At 42.6% G+C, this 17,619-nt stretch overlaps 1 protein-coding gene across 2 annotated transcripts in view; it reads left to right on the top strand.

The window, feature by feature from the left end:
- PPM1H (protein phosphatase, Mg2+/Mn2+ dependent 1H) overlaps positions 1-17,619 on the top strand; it is a 265,292-nt gene that overhangs the window by 231,596 nt on the left and 16,077 nt on the right. Inside the window, exon 9 of one of the 2 annotated variants that reach the window (XM_068560261.1) lies at positions 11,933-12,084. The exons of the other annotated variant lie outside the window; for it this stretch is intronic. Coding sequence (XP_068416362.1) covers positions 11,933-12,084 — 152 coding nt within the window. The remainder of the gene's footprint in view (positions 1-11,932; positions 12,085-17,619) is intronic. 2 annotated transcript variants of the gene reach the window in all.

Here is a 17,619-nt window from a genome sequence, read left to right as displayed (position 1 = left end):
AATTCATAAAAAAACAATATTGGTGCACAGTGATACGGGGAGATGGCTGGGCTACATTAAATGAAACAAAATACGATTGTATATACAAAAAGTTGATCATAAGTAGGTAAAAAAGTTATGTGCCTATGTATACACATATACACATATATAAAAATATAGGTCTTGAGAAGGAAATTTTCTCGAACGTTACAGTAATTATCTTTGGGTGGTAGAGGAGGAATTAAAAAATTCCCTAGACCCCTCAAAAATACCTTAGGAGGTAGTGTGATATTGTGGTTAGAAACTCAGACCTGGTAATCAGTCGTGGGCTCAAGCTCTATCTCTTTACTTACTAGCTGGGTGATCTTGAGAAAGTTACTTTACCTAAATCTCAGTTTCCTCCTCAGTAAAAAGAGGACAACAGGGTTGTTATACCCAGGAACGCAAGGAACAAGTTAAATGACATATAAAAAGTACTTAAAACAGAATCTGGCATAATAAACATTAGCTCGTAGCTCCTATTCCATCGAGACCACAAAATCTCACTGGCTGTTTACACAGAGAGTAAACATGAGTCCAATCGTGTTTATCGAGGAGCACAGTGGGGGACATGTCCTCAAGAAATTAGAATTTTTGGCCACTTGGAAGGCCAGAGAATCGTCAGCCATAAACCCTGTGAGTCCTGCTTCCTAAGGGACTAGGGGAATTCAGAGAAGGGAGAGAGCACCATCTAATCTGAAGAAGAAGGACAAGATAAGTAGGACAAGGAAAAGAAGGAAGCGGTAGTGAGTCTGGGGTGAAGTAAAATTTGCCTTACAGAATCAGTTTGGAAGATTAGCTTGAAGGGCTATTGGCTATAATCAAGCGAATTATCATGGAGGGCCTAGAACTGGACCCGAGGCAGCAGATCAGGTCTTCAGCAAGGGGAGCAGCATGATGAGTGAGTGTGGCGGTGGAAGGCTTAGCTTGTAACAGCACGTGGATGGGGGGTGCAGAGGGAGGGGGGTGCAGGCGGGGAGGCCACCGTAGAGGTGAAACCATGTGGCAGTGAGGCTTTGAGCTGGGGCAGGGACCCGGAAAGCCAAAAGGTGGCACACGGGAGAGGCATTTCACAAAACAACGTAACAAGAACCGAGGGCACACTCGATTTTTAGAGGATGAAGCAGGGTGAAGTTTTTAAAAAATTAAAAATAAACTTTGCTTTCTAGCCTATGAGAAAGGAAGAAGGTTGCTTGTTGGGGTGTGAGGAGGAAAAATAATTTTATCCTTTTTCCCTCTGAGTTTTCTCAACCAATTTAAAAAACAGACACAGGAGTCTGGGATGAAAATAACTTTATAGCGAGGATAAAGTTAGACTGGAAACCGCGATTTGGATCTAAGACCAAAATGGACTCTTTATTCCTCACCTCCAGCCCTCAAATTAAACTTGCCTCCTGGACTGGCTCTCATCTCCCCACCCCACAAAGGGAGGTTTTCCTGGTATTTACCTGCTGGAGGACGGGAACAGAGGGGCAGGTGCTGCTTATGGACAAGTAGGGACCAAGGAGAAAACTCAAGCGGGCTCGCCATCCCACGTCCCTTCTCACCAATCCTATAGGGAGAGGGGCCCATCGCAATACAATGCCTTTGTGCCTTTGTTGACTACAAAACAACTTAGAGGCTTAACGGGAAAATTTATTATTATCTTTCATACTTCTGCGGGTTGAATGGGCTCAGCTGGGTGCTTCTCACGTGGTCACAGTTGGATATCAGTTGGGGCTGGAGTCATCTGAAGGCTAGATGGGCTGCACGTCCAAAACGGCTCTCTCACATGGTTGGCAGTTGATGTGGGCTGTCAGCTGCGTGTTGAGCCGAGGCAGCTACACACAGCCCCTCCATGTGGTTTTGGCTTCTCATGGCATTACTGCAGCTGGATTCTGAGAGGAAACATCCCAAGAGCAAGTGGTTCGAGAGACTGAGGCAGAAGCTACAAAGCTTTTTAAGACCTAGCTTCAGGAGTCCCATAACATCACCTCTTCCACATTCTGGTGATTAAGGAAATCACTAAGGCGGGTCCATATCTGAGGAGAGGAGAACTAGAATCCACCCTTGATGGGAGGAGCAGCGTGCTTGTACAGGGAGGGAAGGAAGTGATGGTGGTCATTTTGGAGACCTTCTACCATCGCCTTCCTGTAGAAGTGTCCTCCCTGCTGTGAAATCTTGAGGGTTAGGGTAATCATCTATCTTTCCAGTGCAAACTAATATAAGTTGATGCATTAGTTATTTACCTAGTTAATTAAGAAAGGAAACCTAGTTTGCAGTGTAGAGGCAGATTTACAATGATGCTAATTAATTAAATGTAAGTATCAGGGTCCTTCACTCAGACCAGGCTTCAATGAGTTCTGGTTGTTACTGGGAAATGTAGACAGTTCTGTGTGGTGAGGAGAGGCAAGGTTACAATCAGGAATCATTTCCTTGCAATCATTTCTCAAAAGAAAGGGACCTCATTTTCCATGGTTCCAGTAATCTGTTGCAATTTCTCTTCTCATTCCTAATAAACATTCACATTAGTATCTAAGTTTGTATTCATAATTATTTCTGTGTTTTCTTAAAGAGAGCTCCCCAGAAAGACAAATACTGTATCATCTCACTTATATGTGGAACCAAAATCAAAAAACAAAACCCCCAAGAAACAGCAACAAAAAACCAAAACGCAAAGAGATCAGACTTGCAGCTACCAGAGGTGGGGACAAAGGGGAATTAGAGGAAGGTGCTCAAAAGGTAAGACTCCCAGTTATAAGATAAATAGCTACTAGGGATGTAATGTACAGCGTGATGACTATAGTTTCCCATATATTGTACTGCTGTACAATATATGGGAAAGTTGTTAAGAGAGTAAATCGTAAGAGTTCTCATCACAAAGAAAAAAACATTTTCCTTTTATTCTTCTGTTTTCTCTTTTTATTGCATGTATATGAGAAGATGGATGTTAGCTGAACCTACCGTGGTAATCATTTCACAATATATAAATCAAACCGTCATGCTGTATGCCTGAAATTTATACAGTGATGTATGTCAATTATTTCTCAGTAAAGCTGGGGGAAAAAATGCTCCCCAAATTGTACAAACTTCAGGCCTTACAAACCCTGGATCCCCCTGTACAAAGGGAAAATGATGAGTTCTGTCTAAAGATACTTTGATAATTTACAGCAGTTGTATTTGGCACTTTTTTTTTTTAACCAGTCTTATTGAGATATAATTGACATATGAGATCATATAAATTTAAGATGTACAGTGTTTTGATGTGTTATACTTACATACAGTTGACCCTTGAACAACATGAGTTTGAACGGCATGGTCCACTTATGTATGGATTTTCTTCCATATGTTATGGAAAAACCCAAATGAATTTTTTGGCCAACCCAATACTACAGTACTACACAGTCCGAGTATGGTTGAACCGCAGATGTAGAGGAACCACACATACAGAGGGCTGACTATATAAGTTATATGCAGAGTTTCGGCTGCGCAGAGGGTCAGCGCCCCTAACCCCCTAGTTGTTCAAGGATCAGCTGTATCGCAAAATGATTATCACGGTAGTGTTAGCTAACACCCCTATCACATCACTAATTACCATTCCTTTTCTGTATAACTTGCAGGTATATAACCCAGTATTACATACAGATTATGTATATACATTATATATAGTGTGTATATATGTGTGTGTGTGTATATGTATAATACAGTATATACACGTTATATTTAACTATAATCACCATGCTGTACTTTGGATTCCCAGAACTTATTCATCTTATAACTGGAAGTTTGTGCCCTTTGACCATCATCTCTCCGTTTCTCTCCCCACCCCCTCCCCCCTGAAAACCACCACTTTCCTCTATGTTCTGTGAGTTCAGTTTTATGGGCAGTTTTCTGACTCTCTTCTCTAGTGCCACATGTCTGCAGCATCTCATACATCTGCTTCTCAGTTGGGTTGATGCCCCCTTGGGGGTATATGCTCCCCTCCCATCACCACCACCACCACTTTGAAAATGTCTGGGGGAAAAACAATCACATGTTAAGAGTGTATAGAACTGCTTTCGTTGATTCTGGTACCATCTGACCTTATACATACAGGAGAGACTTCATGCCGTAGCCTGTCCATCTCCATCTCTAATTCTCCAGTCTAGCTGTAAAAAATCACTCGTGATGCACCTGTGTGTCATCCATATGGATGGTTCCCATTAGGAACTATCTTGAGATTTGCTAACCAGCTATTTGAAATTTACTTGTACACACACCAGAAAGTCTAGCTTTTGAAATTTGTGGTCACACAAGGGAAGCCAACCTGTATATTGTGTCAAACATTCCTTCTCATTGGAGATTATTCCCTGCTGATTCTCTCCTGAACAATAATAATTTCACTTGAATGTTTCAAGTGAGTATCTTTCTTTTTTTTGCATTAATTTATTGTATTACCTCATATAAGAATAGTTTGAGGAGTTTGTTAAAGAATGCAAACCCCTGGAATCCACTTCCTGAAAATCTGAATCACTAGGTGTAGGGTGGGGTCCTAGCAATTTTCACATTTTTAGACACTTCTGCAGCAGGTGATCCAAAGACCACTCTTCGAATAACACTGTCATAAGCTGTTCTTCACTGTGTTTCAGGAACTTTAGTTTAATGATCCTGAAGTCATCCATGCTCTAGTCCTAGATTGCATGATTCCTTCTCACCATGCCTGTGGCTCCGTTCTAGGCTGGTAGGTTAGGGCTACTACACACCTCGCTCGCTGCTTGCTCACAGGTCTGCCGAGACCTGGGCTGCTTGCGAGCAGTGGGGTTAACTTTGCTACATGACAGGTATCCCGTAGCTTACCAGGGCTGATTGGGTCTCCTCTTCTAAGGCAAGATACACAGTAACTTGCTCTCCTGCTCACTGGAGATCCCTAAAATCCTAGCTTTGTGAAACGAGTCCTGTGAAGTAGTAACACACTGTGGTTATTAGGTTCAGTCCCAAGGGCCAGAAGTAGCAGCTACAAGAATAAAGAACAGTAGTCATTTAATTCTTTATATGCCGGGGGGCCAGATAACTTACCCTCTCAACCGGGACATTTTTGAGAGTCAGTAGGGACACTAGTAACAATTATGCTGGGAAAGCAGCACAAACCCAAACTATCTCAGGCAAACAGGGATGGACGGTCACTCTGTATCTGCCTCCCCCGCCTCCTAAATGGATTTGACATGACTCTGTCTACACGGCACCCATGTACTTTCACTCGCAGGCTGGGATTTCCTCTGACCCTGATCTCTGCAAACAGGCATTTTAATGAACACAAATGTAATCCTCAAATGACTAACAAGCTGGATTCAAGTCCATTTGTTCACTGATCCATTCAGTGAGCCTTGGATTCTGTGATGAACAAGCCATTGGAATCCCAGAGAAAGGAGTAGATGATAGGAGTGCCCCCATCTGTAAAGGGAATTCCTTCCTCTATAGCTTACCTCCCAAAGTTGTAAAGTTCTGGCCTCGCGTGGAGAAAATGAAAGCCTTACGCTATCGCGGCCAGGCACTGGGTACAACTTTAGACTCTCTGTGTACTGCCTAATATCTTAGCTGGTTTAGAAACTTTTTCAGTTATTAGATGGTATCCACCCTCAAAAGGCAAATGTTTGTTTTGTCTGTAGACTCCAAAAAAAAAAGAAAAACACCAAACCTCAAGAATATCTGTGGTGCATTTCACATAGAAAATTATACCCACAGCCAAAACAACCAGCTCCTTTGGGGGTAGGAGGAACAGCCAACATATTTGTCATATTTTAATGTCCCTTGATTCATTTGCAGTCAGACGCTCTGAGGTCATGTGGTCAATCCCATCCAGGTCGAACTCATCCTGCGATGAAAGAGTCGGGGATGGTAGAGCCGTAAGCATCCCCAGTGGCCACATCATCCTAACCTTTCATTTCACAAAGGGAGACACTGAAGGTGTGAGAAGCCTCATCCCTTACCACTCCCCAGTGGAAATCCAGTACTGTAGCCAAGCCAAACTACGTAAAGCCACCCTAGCACACCAGCCTGCTCTCTCATTCCCAGGCGTTGGCCCCTGCAGTTCCCTCTCCATGTAAGATACGTGATGCCCAAAGTCCTCCGTCCTGACACTCCCCATCTGGTAAATCAGTACTTCTTCATTTCATACTCCCGGCAGGTTGTCAAGAGATTTTAAAATGTGAATGAACAAAGTGGTTTTGCCTAACTACTAAGGGGCAGAGGTGGGTGTCAAACCCAAGTCTTCTGCCACCAAATTCAGTGTGTATTTCATGACATCATCTAGTGTAGATAGAATCACAACAGAGAATTCGGGTGCAATCTTGGTGGGCTGCCAGCATGCCAGTATTGAAATAATCCACTCGGTTTGTTGGACTGTGACGAAATATGCTAGAGTTTTATTTTCTTCTGGTACAAGTGCTATGTTCAACATTCTGCAGGTTGAGCTTTTGGGTTAGTTGGCCACGGAGGGTGGAGAGGAAAAGAGTTTGTACTCTTCTTATTTTCCACCACCTACTGGCAGCCTTTACCTTGGGGACCACTTGGCTTTTCTGCCAAAACATGATTGAGAGTCCCAATCACTGTCATTTAAGTGAGACTTTAGGAAATGAACACCAGGTCCCTTGGGTTCACCCTTAACTCATCTCCTTCCACCAACTAGCTTACTTTCAGGTGTATTGCCCTGAGATCAGAGCCATAAAACAATAACATGCTGTGCATTAGAATTTGTAGTTCTCTTCCACATTATCTCATTTGATCTTTGTAACAGCTTTGTGAGAAAGGTAGGGTGGGTGTTATAATATTTATTTTTCTTTTCCATTTTTTTAACAATGATTTCAGGGATGAGAAAATTGAGAGCTAAAGAAATAAAGGATTCGTCTCCAGTCCCAAGGCTGGTTAGAAGCAGAGACCCGAAGCGAGGGCTCCTAATAACCCAGGAGGGGCGGGGGTGGGGGTGGTTCTGCTCCTGCACACAGCTGGGCCTGAGCTGCTGGAGCACCTCGTCCTACCTCAAGTACTTAAACGGGAAAAAGGGTTTGGAGGATGTGTTGAGCTGATAAAGATGTGAGAGTCGTGAGGACATCCTAGAGGAGCCGCCAAGACTTGGCAAATGGAAGCATTGATGGATTCTTTCAAACAGTGGCTTCAGGAAGCAGCGTCAGCTTACAGCAGTATGAGCTCTCACAGGCCACTGAAATTTCCTCAGGAACAGAGCAAAAGGGCGAACAGATATTAGACAGGTACTGAAACAGCAGCCAGCTGAGCTCTGAGTGGAGGCACCGCGTTAAAGAGTTGTGTGTCCCCACTCCCCCGTAAAGCAGGGGCCCGGTGACCACGGTTAAGGGTGACTCTAAGTGCTCTAGCGTTGGGGGGCAGCTGTGAGAGCCGTCAGCACCTGGCTTATTCAGGGGCATACTAGCCACGACCCGTGGTGACCCCAGACTTCCTTCTGTCCCCCCCGCCCCCTGAACGCTGAGTGTTTTTTGTTTATTAGCAGCTCCCCTGAGGATAGGGGACGAAAAGGAAAGAGTCTGCTACTCCTGTTAAATCTCAGCGCGTCACAGTTTGGTGACTGCCTGGGAGCGTCGGCGTTTACAAGCTAAAACGGTCGGGTCACCACGAGCTGAGGGGGTCTTCAGAATGGATCTCATATGAATTCTTTTTCTTTCTCTTTTCTTCCCATTTATTCTTTGTCTCAGCAAGTATGTCCTGAAGATCTAGTGGTATTTAGTCTATGAAAGTTACGGCGAGGCCCACAGAAGAAGTGCAAAATGGGATCTCTGGCCTCTAGAGGTTGAGTCTGGGGGGAAGAGAAGGTGACCAGCTCTCAGGGTGTTCGCTGGAAGCAGGACAAGGGTAAATGTCCAGCAAGGGAAATGCTTCCCTTGGTGGTTTCTTGTGTGGTTTCCAAGTGCTAGGCTCTGTGCTCTGCTCGGGGGGCAGAAACAAATAGGACAACTCAGACCTCGCCCCAGGGGAGCTTATTGCCTAAGACCATGTTTTCAAGGTGAAGTTCCCCCATCACTTGCATTGGAATTACCCTTGTTTACACAGGCTGATGCCTGGGCTCAGATCTACACAATCAGAATCTTTAAAGGTGGGTCCCGGAATCTTAATTAGCACCCCAAGTGATTCTTAAACACCTTAAAGTTTGAGAATAACTACTCATGTGGAAGAGACAGACAAGTGGACCCAGACTGGTACAAACAGGTGAGTACTGTGCTAGTGAACATGAAAGGGATTGTGTCTGCAGAGGACCAGGGAAAAGAAAGGGAAATCCTCAGGTCTTCCTCAGGGTTACTCTGGCAGCGGAGGGTGGCACTGTGTCCCCCTCAGCCTCTCTTCTTCACCACCAGTCTAACACTGTGTCCACATCCTCTTAATCCGGAGGAGTGGCAGGTCCCCAAAAGGAAGGAAAGGGAGGCACAGCAAGGGACCTGTGGAAAGTCACCTCACTGGTTCAGATCTCTGTTCACATGGTGTCTTCCCAGAGACGCCCGCCTTAACCACATCTTCTAAAATGGCTCTTTTGTCACTCTCCTTACCTGCCTGACTTTTCTTCAAGCACCTGTCGTCTTCTGGCATTGTAATTTATTTGTGTGTCTATTGCACCTAGTTTAGAAGTTGTGAGGACTTTGTCACTTTTGTTCACAGCTGTTGGCACATAGTAAGTGCTCAATAAACATGTCGTGAAGGGTCCGGGAGGGCAGATGGATCCACCCCGGCCTCATCTCTCCACAGCTCAAATTCTGTTGCTCTGTGAAACAGCAAGAGTCTCAGGATGCCCATGGCCTTTCTTGGCAGATGGGCACGCGGGAAGGAGCCAGTAGGACCCTGCCCATGTTCTCCAGAGCCCCTTCCCACAAAGGCCTTTGCAGATCGTATCTCTCTCCTCCCAGAGACTGTCTTCCTCATGTCTGAGTCCTGGGGAGCCACAGAGCCCGTTATTTTTGATGTGAAGCTTCCCGGAACATTAAGAAGCTATTTGAGGAATGGAACAGGGAGGTCCGGGGAGGCGAGTGTGGTCGGATTGAGGAGGCCCTGCAACAGCTTTGGGGAGGGAAGGTCGGGTCTCCAGAGCCCACTGGAATCCTCTGAAGCCCTAGCTGCTGGGGAGGATGAGCGTGCAGTTGGATGTCTTGCACGGCAGTCCGGCTTTTCCGAGAGCGTTTGCACAAAATGTTCTGCATCACAGGTTAATGTATAAGACACGAGTTGTAAGTGGAAAGTTGGCAAAGTCCTTTGGAAACTGGCTAAAGGGCAGGAAACAAAGGGTAGCAGTAAAAAAAAAAAAAAAAACCTAAAAGGATGTTAATTGGGGAGTGCCTCCGGGAGTAGGGTTGAGACTAGCTTTTTATTATTTACATAAAAATTGCTTGGAGAATGGTACTGAAAGGGATTTTCATGTTGGCTAAGGAAACTGCATTAGAGAGTTGTGTGTGGAAATGTGAATAGTGGAATTAGGGAAGGATTCAATTTATTAATGGAAGTGAAGAGGAACATTTTATAACATGTTGCTATTTATCAACCCACACCCGTTTTGTGGGCCAGATTTCCATTTGAATAGGACAGCTTCAGCTTAAAACAACTCAAATCTCCACGCTTTGGGGGCCGCAGAAAGCACTTGAAGAGATTTCGGCACCCTACACACAGGGCAGGTCCTGAAATGAAACAGATGTTTATCTTCGACCTTAGAAACCTCTCTTTTAAAAGGAGCTGCAGGGCAGGTGGCATCTCCTAGTTCGCTAGAAGCATAAGGTGCTACAAGCACCTGACATCCACATCTCCCTACCTCCCTTTACAAGAAACATTTTCTCTCCTGTGGAGCTCAAAGTATCACAGAAATTTATTGTAGATCTACCCCAGTAAGAAGTGAGCAGTCTCTCGTAAGCAAAGTTATGGCACGCTGGAAGTAACAACACAGTGACACAGGACTTGAAATTAGGAGCCCAGGGGTGACGTTTGCTATCCTCGCCATAGCCTCCCCTAGGGGGTAGTCTACACAGGCATCACAGAGGCCACTGAGCCCTTGGACTCCTTGTTACAGACCAGTAGGACTCCTCCGCGGCCTCAGTAGTCAGTGTGGTCCAGGAACCAGCAGCATCACGTGGGAGCACGTTAGAAATGCAGGCTCTCAGGCCCCACCCCAGAAGTGAATTGGAATCTCCCTTTTAGTAGGGTCCCGGGCTGATTCCTGTGCACATCAGCATTTCAGAAGCACCTGCTCTAAGACACCCAGGGACCATAGAAGGTAAAGCAGAGGGGATCCGGTTGCCGCTAGAGTAAAAATCGAACCACATGAGTTCAGCAGCCTGAAGACAAAATTCTGGCATTTGGGACTTCCCAGTCTGTTGTAAACTTAAGATTCCCCCCTCCTGTTTTCTTTAATTTGGTCTCATAGGGCGCCGTGCCTTGTCTAGAATGTAAACTTCCCCTGCCTTTTGAGAGGAAGATGTTAAAAGCCAGTCCAGTCTTCCCCCGAGTGCTCTTCTCCTGAGTGCGGTCCATGCGCTGCACCATTAGCTAATTGTTGCCGTCTTGTTCACCGGCCACAAAGGCTGTTTTTCATTTGAGCTCATTTTCCAAAGACTCTGTGGGCAAGTGTGGGGCATTTTGTTGTTTTCTGCTGCTGGGTGTAGGCTGTTCGTCCATAGGACCAGCCCTGTGGCAGGCAGGGCATCACTGGCCTGGGCAGACCTTCCTGAAACATAGGAGGCTTGGCTTTTGAAGATGTGGATGGGAACGTCTGCAGGCCTCTTGGAATTTTATTCTCTTGAGATCTGAGATGACCTGACAGTGGTTGTGTGCAATGGGACACGGGAACAGCTGCCTACACTCCCTTCCCTTTCTTTCCCTTCCCCTCCCTTCCCCTGGCCTACACCTTTCACTCAGACTTGTTTTTAGAAAACAGGATAATGAGGTGGGGTTGAAAGAGCTGGAAGATTGATGAAATTGACCTGCCTTTGTCCTCAGCTCATGAAGTGGTGTAGGCAGGGGCTGGTCCCATCAGATTAGTAGGGAATAACAATGAAATCCCAAACTCCTCTCCCTCCCATCCTGCCCGAGTAGGGGGAACATGGAGTTGTGGCCTAATGCAAGTAAGCCTTGATTTTTATTATTATTCTTTTTGCTAAGGTCACTATGTTCTTTTCCAAGAGTTGAGGGGGACGTCCAAATAGCCAAGTCATTCCAGGTACTAGAGGTGAGGACAGACTTAAAGTCTGTCGAGACACACTTAGGAGATTCAGACTTGGCGTGTGTCCTTTGTGATTTAGGCTAGACTGAGGCTCCTCAAACCTGCGTGTAGTATCAGCGCCCCATCGTTGCATGAGATAAGTCCAGCCCCATGGGCCTCAGAGCAGGTAAGCCAAAAGGTATCAAGTGAGTACATGAAATGAAGTGTATCTCCTTAGTCCTAAACCAATACACGCAGAGTAGCTGCCTTGGATCCTAGACTGGCCTTATCTCCCCCGCAGACTGAGAGCTCAGAAGCAGGGAAATCTGCTGTTTATCTTTATACTTAGAGCACCCGGCACAGAGCAGGCCCTTAATAAATGTCTGTGGGATGGATGTGCAAAGGAAGGAAGGCAGCAAGCCTCCGACTGCTCTTCTAGCTACCGCTGTATCTATTGTGAGTCATTGTTCCAGCCACATTTCAGGCATTACATTTTCAGTTAATTTCTTCCTTGTCGACTGTTAACTTATTGGGCTCATTCACAGCTGTGTTTGGGGCCCGATATGTCTGTACAGCAAGTCTTCAAAGGAGGCTACCCCTGGGCCACAAAGCTTGCTGCAACCCAAGTGCCTTAGAGCGCGCACCTAAAAACCACTGGGCTGGGCAGGAAAAGGGAAGGGAAGTCAGAAGCCAGTCTGCTAGGGGGAATAATGTGCTCCCAACTTCTTAAGCAGGGGTATTGGCTGTTCATTTCAGGTAAGAGTCTACGATCTCTCCAGATATGACCATGGAGCAGACGATGTGCTGATCTTGGCCACTGACGGACTCTGGGATGTTTTATCCAATGAAGAAGTGGCAGAAGCAATCACTCAGTTTCTCCCTAACTGTGATCCAGATGACCCTCACAGGTTTGTGCATCTCTATGATTGGAGGGTTGTTCCTCAAGCCGTCTTTCATGTGGCTGAAATAAATACTAATCTTGCACTTTTCATCATTCATTCTGATATAGACGGTTTAGTAACCAGACTGCAAAAGGGACTACATTTCTTATTAGAGGTACTTTCACAGCCAAATAAAAATCCTCCTTAAGTTAAACCTAGATACAAGTGGTAAAGAATTTGTTTTGTGAGATATTTCAGCAGTGTATCTTTCTCACATTCTTACTTCATATCCTACAAAGTGGGAATAATCCAAGTTGTGATCCTCCTGGTAAGAATGAGAGCAAATGCTCCCAGCATTGATTTCCATCCGTTGAGGAACTGTTTCTTTCAAGAAACATTGGGAAAGGAGAGAAAGATTAAAGTAGGGATTCCTTATAGCATGATGGCCGTGTAAACATCCTAAACAACCCTAGGTGACTCAGAAATAAACAGAAGTCGCCTCTGGAGGAAGGCACCTTTCACTTAGAACACAAGGAAATAAGTCACCGTGAGTGAAAACCAGCAGAAACAATAGACAGCGGAGTTGGACCTATAAATATTATTGGATTTATCAGCCAAAAAATATAAATAAATATTTTAACATGTTTCAGAAATGTTTTTAAAAGCATTGAAATCATGCATAAGGACAAAAGACTATAAATGACTGTGTAGATTTTTAAAATAAAGAAATGGGACTTCTGGAGATGAAAAATATAGAAATAGGAACTACAGATTCAATGGATTTAACAGATTGGAGACAATTGGAGAGTACACTGATGAACTGAAAAACTGATCTGAACAATCCAGAATATGGCTCAAAGAGACAAAGAGAGGGAAAGTATGAAATGAGATTGAGAGTAGGAAGATAACTAAGATGCTGTAAAAAGAATTGCAGGGGCTTCCCTGGTGGCGCAGTGGTTGAGAATCTGCCTGCCAATGCAGGGAACATGGGTTCGAGCCCTGGTCTGGGAGGATCCCACATGCCGCGGAGCAACTGGGCCCGTGAGCCACAACTACTGAGCCTGCGCGTCTGGAGCCTGTGCTCCGCAGCAGGAGAGGCTGCGACAGTGAGAGGCCCGCGCACCGCGATGAAGAGTGGCCCCCTCTCGCCACAACTAGAGAAAGTCCTCGCACAGAAACAAAGACCCAACACAGCCAAAAATAAATAAATAAATAAATTTTTTTAAAAAAAATAGCAAAACCTTAAAAAAAAAAAAAGAATTGCAAAAGGAAATACTATAGAAAACGGGAAGAAAAAAAACAAGTTCCAATCGAGAATTGTTGAATGATATTAAACCTAAGATCCAGAAAGCCCAACAGATCTCAAGCAGAAGAAATAAAGAGATAATTTTAAGTAGATATTTTATAATGAAACTGAAGAATTTAAACAAAAAAGATACTAAAAGCAGCCAGAAAGACAAAACAGATACATAAGAATAGCATTTACAGTGATAGCTGACTTTTCAAAAATAACAGTAGAAGCCAAGACAGTGGAGTTATATCTTCAGTTGGCTAAGAAAAGCAGCTCTCAATTTTTAGAATTTTTATATACAGTAAAGATATCAATAAAGAGGATGAAGTAAAAGCATTTTGAGGCAGAACAAAACTGAGAAATTTTACTGCCACCCAGCCTTCTCTGAAGAAGATTCTATAGGATGTCCTCAGATAAGAAAAGGAAATGATCCCAGATGGAAGATTGAGAAGTAAGATGGATTATTAAGCTATTAGTAAATAGGTATACTTAAACATACACTAACTATATAAAAACTACAATAAGAATGTCTAATATGTGGTTAAAAATGATAAAATACTGAATAAAAACAGCATAATAAATTGGCCAGTGGGGATAGTAATCAGCTAAAGTATGCTATGGTTCTACTTGAAAAGAGGTTAAAAGTGTTTAACTTTAGACTTTAAATGTGTTTAAATAGCTAAGAAAACGAATAAAAGAAAGTGTAATTTTCAAACTAGTCAAGCCCACATAGAATTAAAAGCCAAACTTCTAAACAGCTTATAAATCAAAAAATTGTAATAAAAATTAGAAATTACCAGGGCCTAAATAATAAGAATACTACATATCAAGACTTTAAAGGCTGAATTTTGAGCCCTTTTCCCCCCCTAATTTAATGAGCTATGCATAGGTGAAAAGTTCTACTCATCCCTGACCTGCCAGAAGTGACTATATTCCTTCCATATCATAAAGGAACTTTTTCCAACCCTCTCAACCTCCCAGTTCCCCAGATCACAGGGACCCTGCCCACAAGCTCCAGGCTCCTGACCACGGAAAAAGAAAAAGAGCCCCTTAACCACAGAGAAAGGTATTTCTCAGAGTAAGATCTAGAAGGCTGCTTTGTGCTACTGGGCTAATTCCGCCCATATTATTCCTATAAACATGTACACAAGAATTCTTATAACTTCACAGTTCTGAGGGGCCACAGGAGTGGAGCTGTCTACTTGTGCTGTGTGCTCTTTTCCTGCATATAGGCTGTTAGTAAACCACTGTCCTAATTTAAAAATTTAGGTCTGCGGTCCTTATTTCAACAACAGCATCTAGATTAAGAATTAAAAACAACAGAATAAACCCAGGAAAAGTAATGGAAGGAAAAATTAAAGATAACAAAAAAGAGAACAAATATACAATAAAAATAAACAGTAAAGCCAAAATTTGTTTCTTTAAAACAACTAACACATTAGGAAAATGCAAATCAAACCACTGACATACTACCTCACACCCATTATGTTGGCTATTTAAAAACAAACAAAGAGAAAAAAACAAGTGTTGGTGAGATGCGGAGAAATTGGAACGTCTTGTGCATTACTGGTGAGAATGTAAAACGGTACAGCTTCTGTGGAAAACAGTATGGTGATTAAACATATAATTATATCCATCAATTCTACTTCTGGGTATGTACCCCAAAATGAGTGAAAGCAGGGACTAAAATAGGTACTTGTACACCCATGTTCATAGCAGCATTATTCACAATAGCAAAAAGGTGGAGGCAACCCAAGTGTCCATCAACAAATTAAATGGGATAAACAAAATGCGGTATATAATACAATGGAATATTAATCAGTCTTAAAAAGGAATGAAATTCTCACACATGCTACAAAATGGATGGACCTTGAAGACATTATGCTCAGTGAAATAAGCCAGTCAGAGGAGGACAAACACTGTATGATTCCACTTACATGAGGTCCCTAGAGTCGTCAAATTCATAGGGACAGAAAGTAGAATGGTGGTTGCCAGGCGCCGGGCCGGGGGGATAGGGAGTTGGTGTTTAATGGTTATAGCATTTCAGTTTGGGAAGAGGAGAAAGTTCTGGAGATAAATGGTGGTAGTAGTTATACAACAATGTGAATGTACTTAATGCCACAGAACTGTACACTTTAAAATGGTGAAAATGTTAATTTTTATGTTATGTGTGTTTTACCACAACAAATAATTTCTCAAAAAAAGCAAATTAAAAAGAAAACTAACAAAGTAGATAAATTTCCCTTAAGACTAATCAAAAACAAGGGGGTCCAGCAAATAAATAATATTAGCAATAAAAAACAGTAATAACAGATGCGGCAGTAATGAACCTATACATATTCTTTAATAGGAACATTGTTAAAATATTAATTTTTCCTAAATTGATCTTTAGAGTGAGTAGAATTATAACCAAAATTCCAGTGAAGTATTCATGGAACTTCATAAGCTGATTCTGAGATATATATGGAAGAACAAAATGCCAAGAATGTTTGTGACATTTCTGTATGGGTCTTACCCTTCTAGATATTAGTACAAAATCAGGACAATTAAGATGGTGCAGAAAAATTAAAAATGGATCCTTCCCTCACACCATACACTAAAATCAAGTCCAGGCAAGTTAAGACTTAACTGTGAAAGGAAAAGTAAATAGAACTTTTAGGAAGTAGTATAGGAGACTATCTTTATGATCTTAGAGAAGGATTTCTTAAACAAGATACAGAAAGCACAAACAAGAAAAGATTGATAACCTTGACTACGTTAGGATTACCAACTTTGGTTCTTCAAAAGACAGCATAAAGAGAATAAAATGGCAACGTGTGAACTGGGAGAAGATCTTTGCAATTTGTATAACCAAAGAGGGATTCATACCCATAAAATATAATGAACTGTCACAGATCAATAAAGACAACACAAATAACCCAATAGAAAAATGAGCAAGTACCAAACAGTCATCACACAGAAGAAAATTAATGGCCAATAAATATATGAAAAAAACTTCAACAGTCAGAGGAGTAGAAATAATTAAAAACATGTAGAACAACTGCAGATGGATTTGTGAATTTGTAGAAAGACTCTGAAGACAGCTTGGCATATGCATATCTTATAACCCAGAAGCTCCACTCTTAGGTCTGTACCCTGGAGCAGTGGTTCTGAAAGTGTGGTCTTTGGGTCACATGGCATCAGCATCGTCTGAGAACTTGCTAGAAATACAACTCTTCAGGCTCAACCCCAGATCTACCAAATAAAACTCCAACGGTAGGACCCACAGGGATCTGTGTTTTAACAAACAACCCAGGTTTTTTTTTTTTTTATTCTGGTGCTGGTGTAATTCAGTTTATACAAAAAGACATCCACACAATTGTTTTTATTGTAAAAACTGGAAACAGCCTGCATGTCCAACCATAGGATGGATAAACAAAGAATAGAATAATTCACAGTCCTCAAATGAGAGTGAACCAAAGCTGTGATCTTTAACAGAGAAGAATCTGAAAGACATAATGTTGAGTTTAATAAGCCAGTCACAGAAGAATACACATACTATGATTCTATTTACATAAAGTAGGAAGCTAACAGTATATCACTTAGGGATACAGATATTAAAATTATAACAAAAAGCAAGAGAATTAACCCAAAGTTTGGATAATGGTTACCTTGGGAAGAGAGGTGGCAGAGGGGGATGTGTGCTTGTGGAGAGGCCCATAGTGAGCTTCTAAGATATTTACTGGTAATGTTCTGTTCCTTTAGCTACATGGTAGGTATATGATTGTTCATGTTATTTATAACTGTATATCTTTTTCATGCATTTGTTTGTATGTTAGCTATGAGAGGCAGTGTAGTCTAGTGGTTAACAGTGTGGATCTAGCCAGACTGCCTGAGGTTAAATCCTGGTTCTGCCCCTTCTAGACTTTGTGACCTTTGTGACCTTGGGGAGGTTTCTTAACCTCTCCATGCCTCAGATTCCTCATCTGTAAAATGGGGGTTCCAGTAGTCCTGACCTCATCCTTATATATAAAGTGAAGTGCCTGGTATATAGTAAGCACTACTGGTATTTGTTGTTGTTATTCTATGTTTGTTGCTATACTTATATGTTTCATATATTTCACAACAACAACAAAAAATTCCTTCAGGAAAAAATTAAAGCTAGACATTCTTTCTCTTTCTAGAATTGTTTGTATAATTTTTCTCAGGCACAAAGGAATCGATGGTATTGCAAACAAGATTCTTTTATTTGAATTTGAATACATTTTTTTTCCTGTTGAGCTTTTAGTTTT

Source organism: Eschrichtius robustus, chromosome 13 (assembly GCF_028021215.1).
Source record: "Eschrichtius robustus isolate mEscRob2 chromosome 13, mEscRob2.pri, whole genome shotgun sequence".
In the NCBI taxonomy this organism is placed as follows: domain Eukaryota; kingdom Metazoa; phylum Chordata; class Mammalia; order Artiodactyla; family Eschrichtiidae; genus Eschrichtius; species Eschrichtius robustus.
Note: the sequence above shows the minus strand (reverse complement) of the source record. Positions and strands in the feature narration are given on the sequence as shown.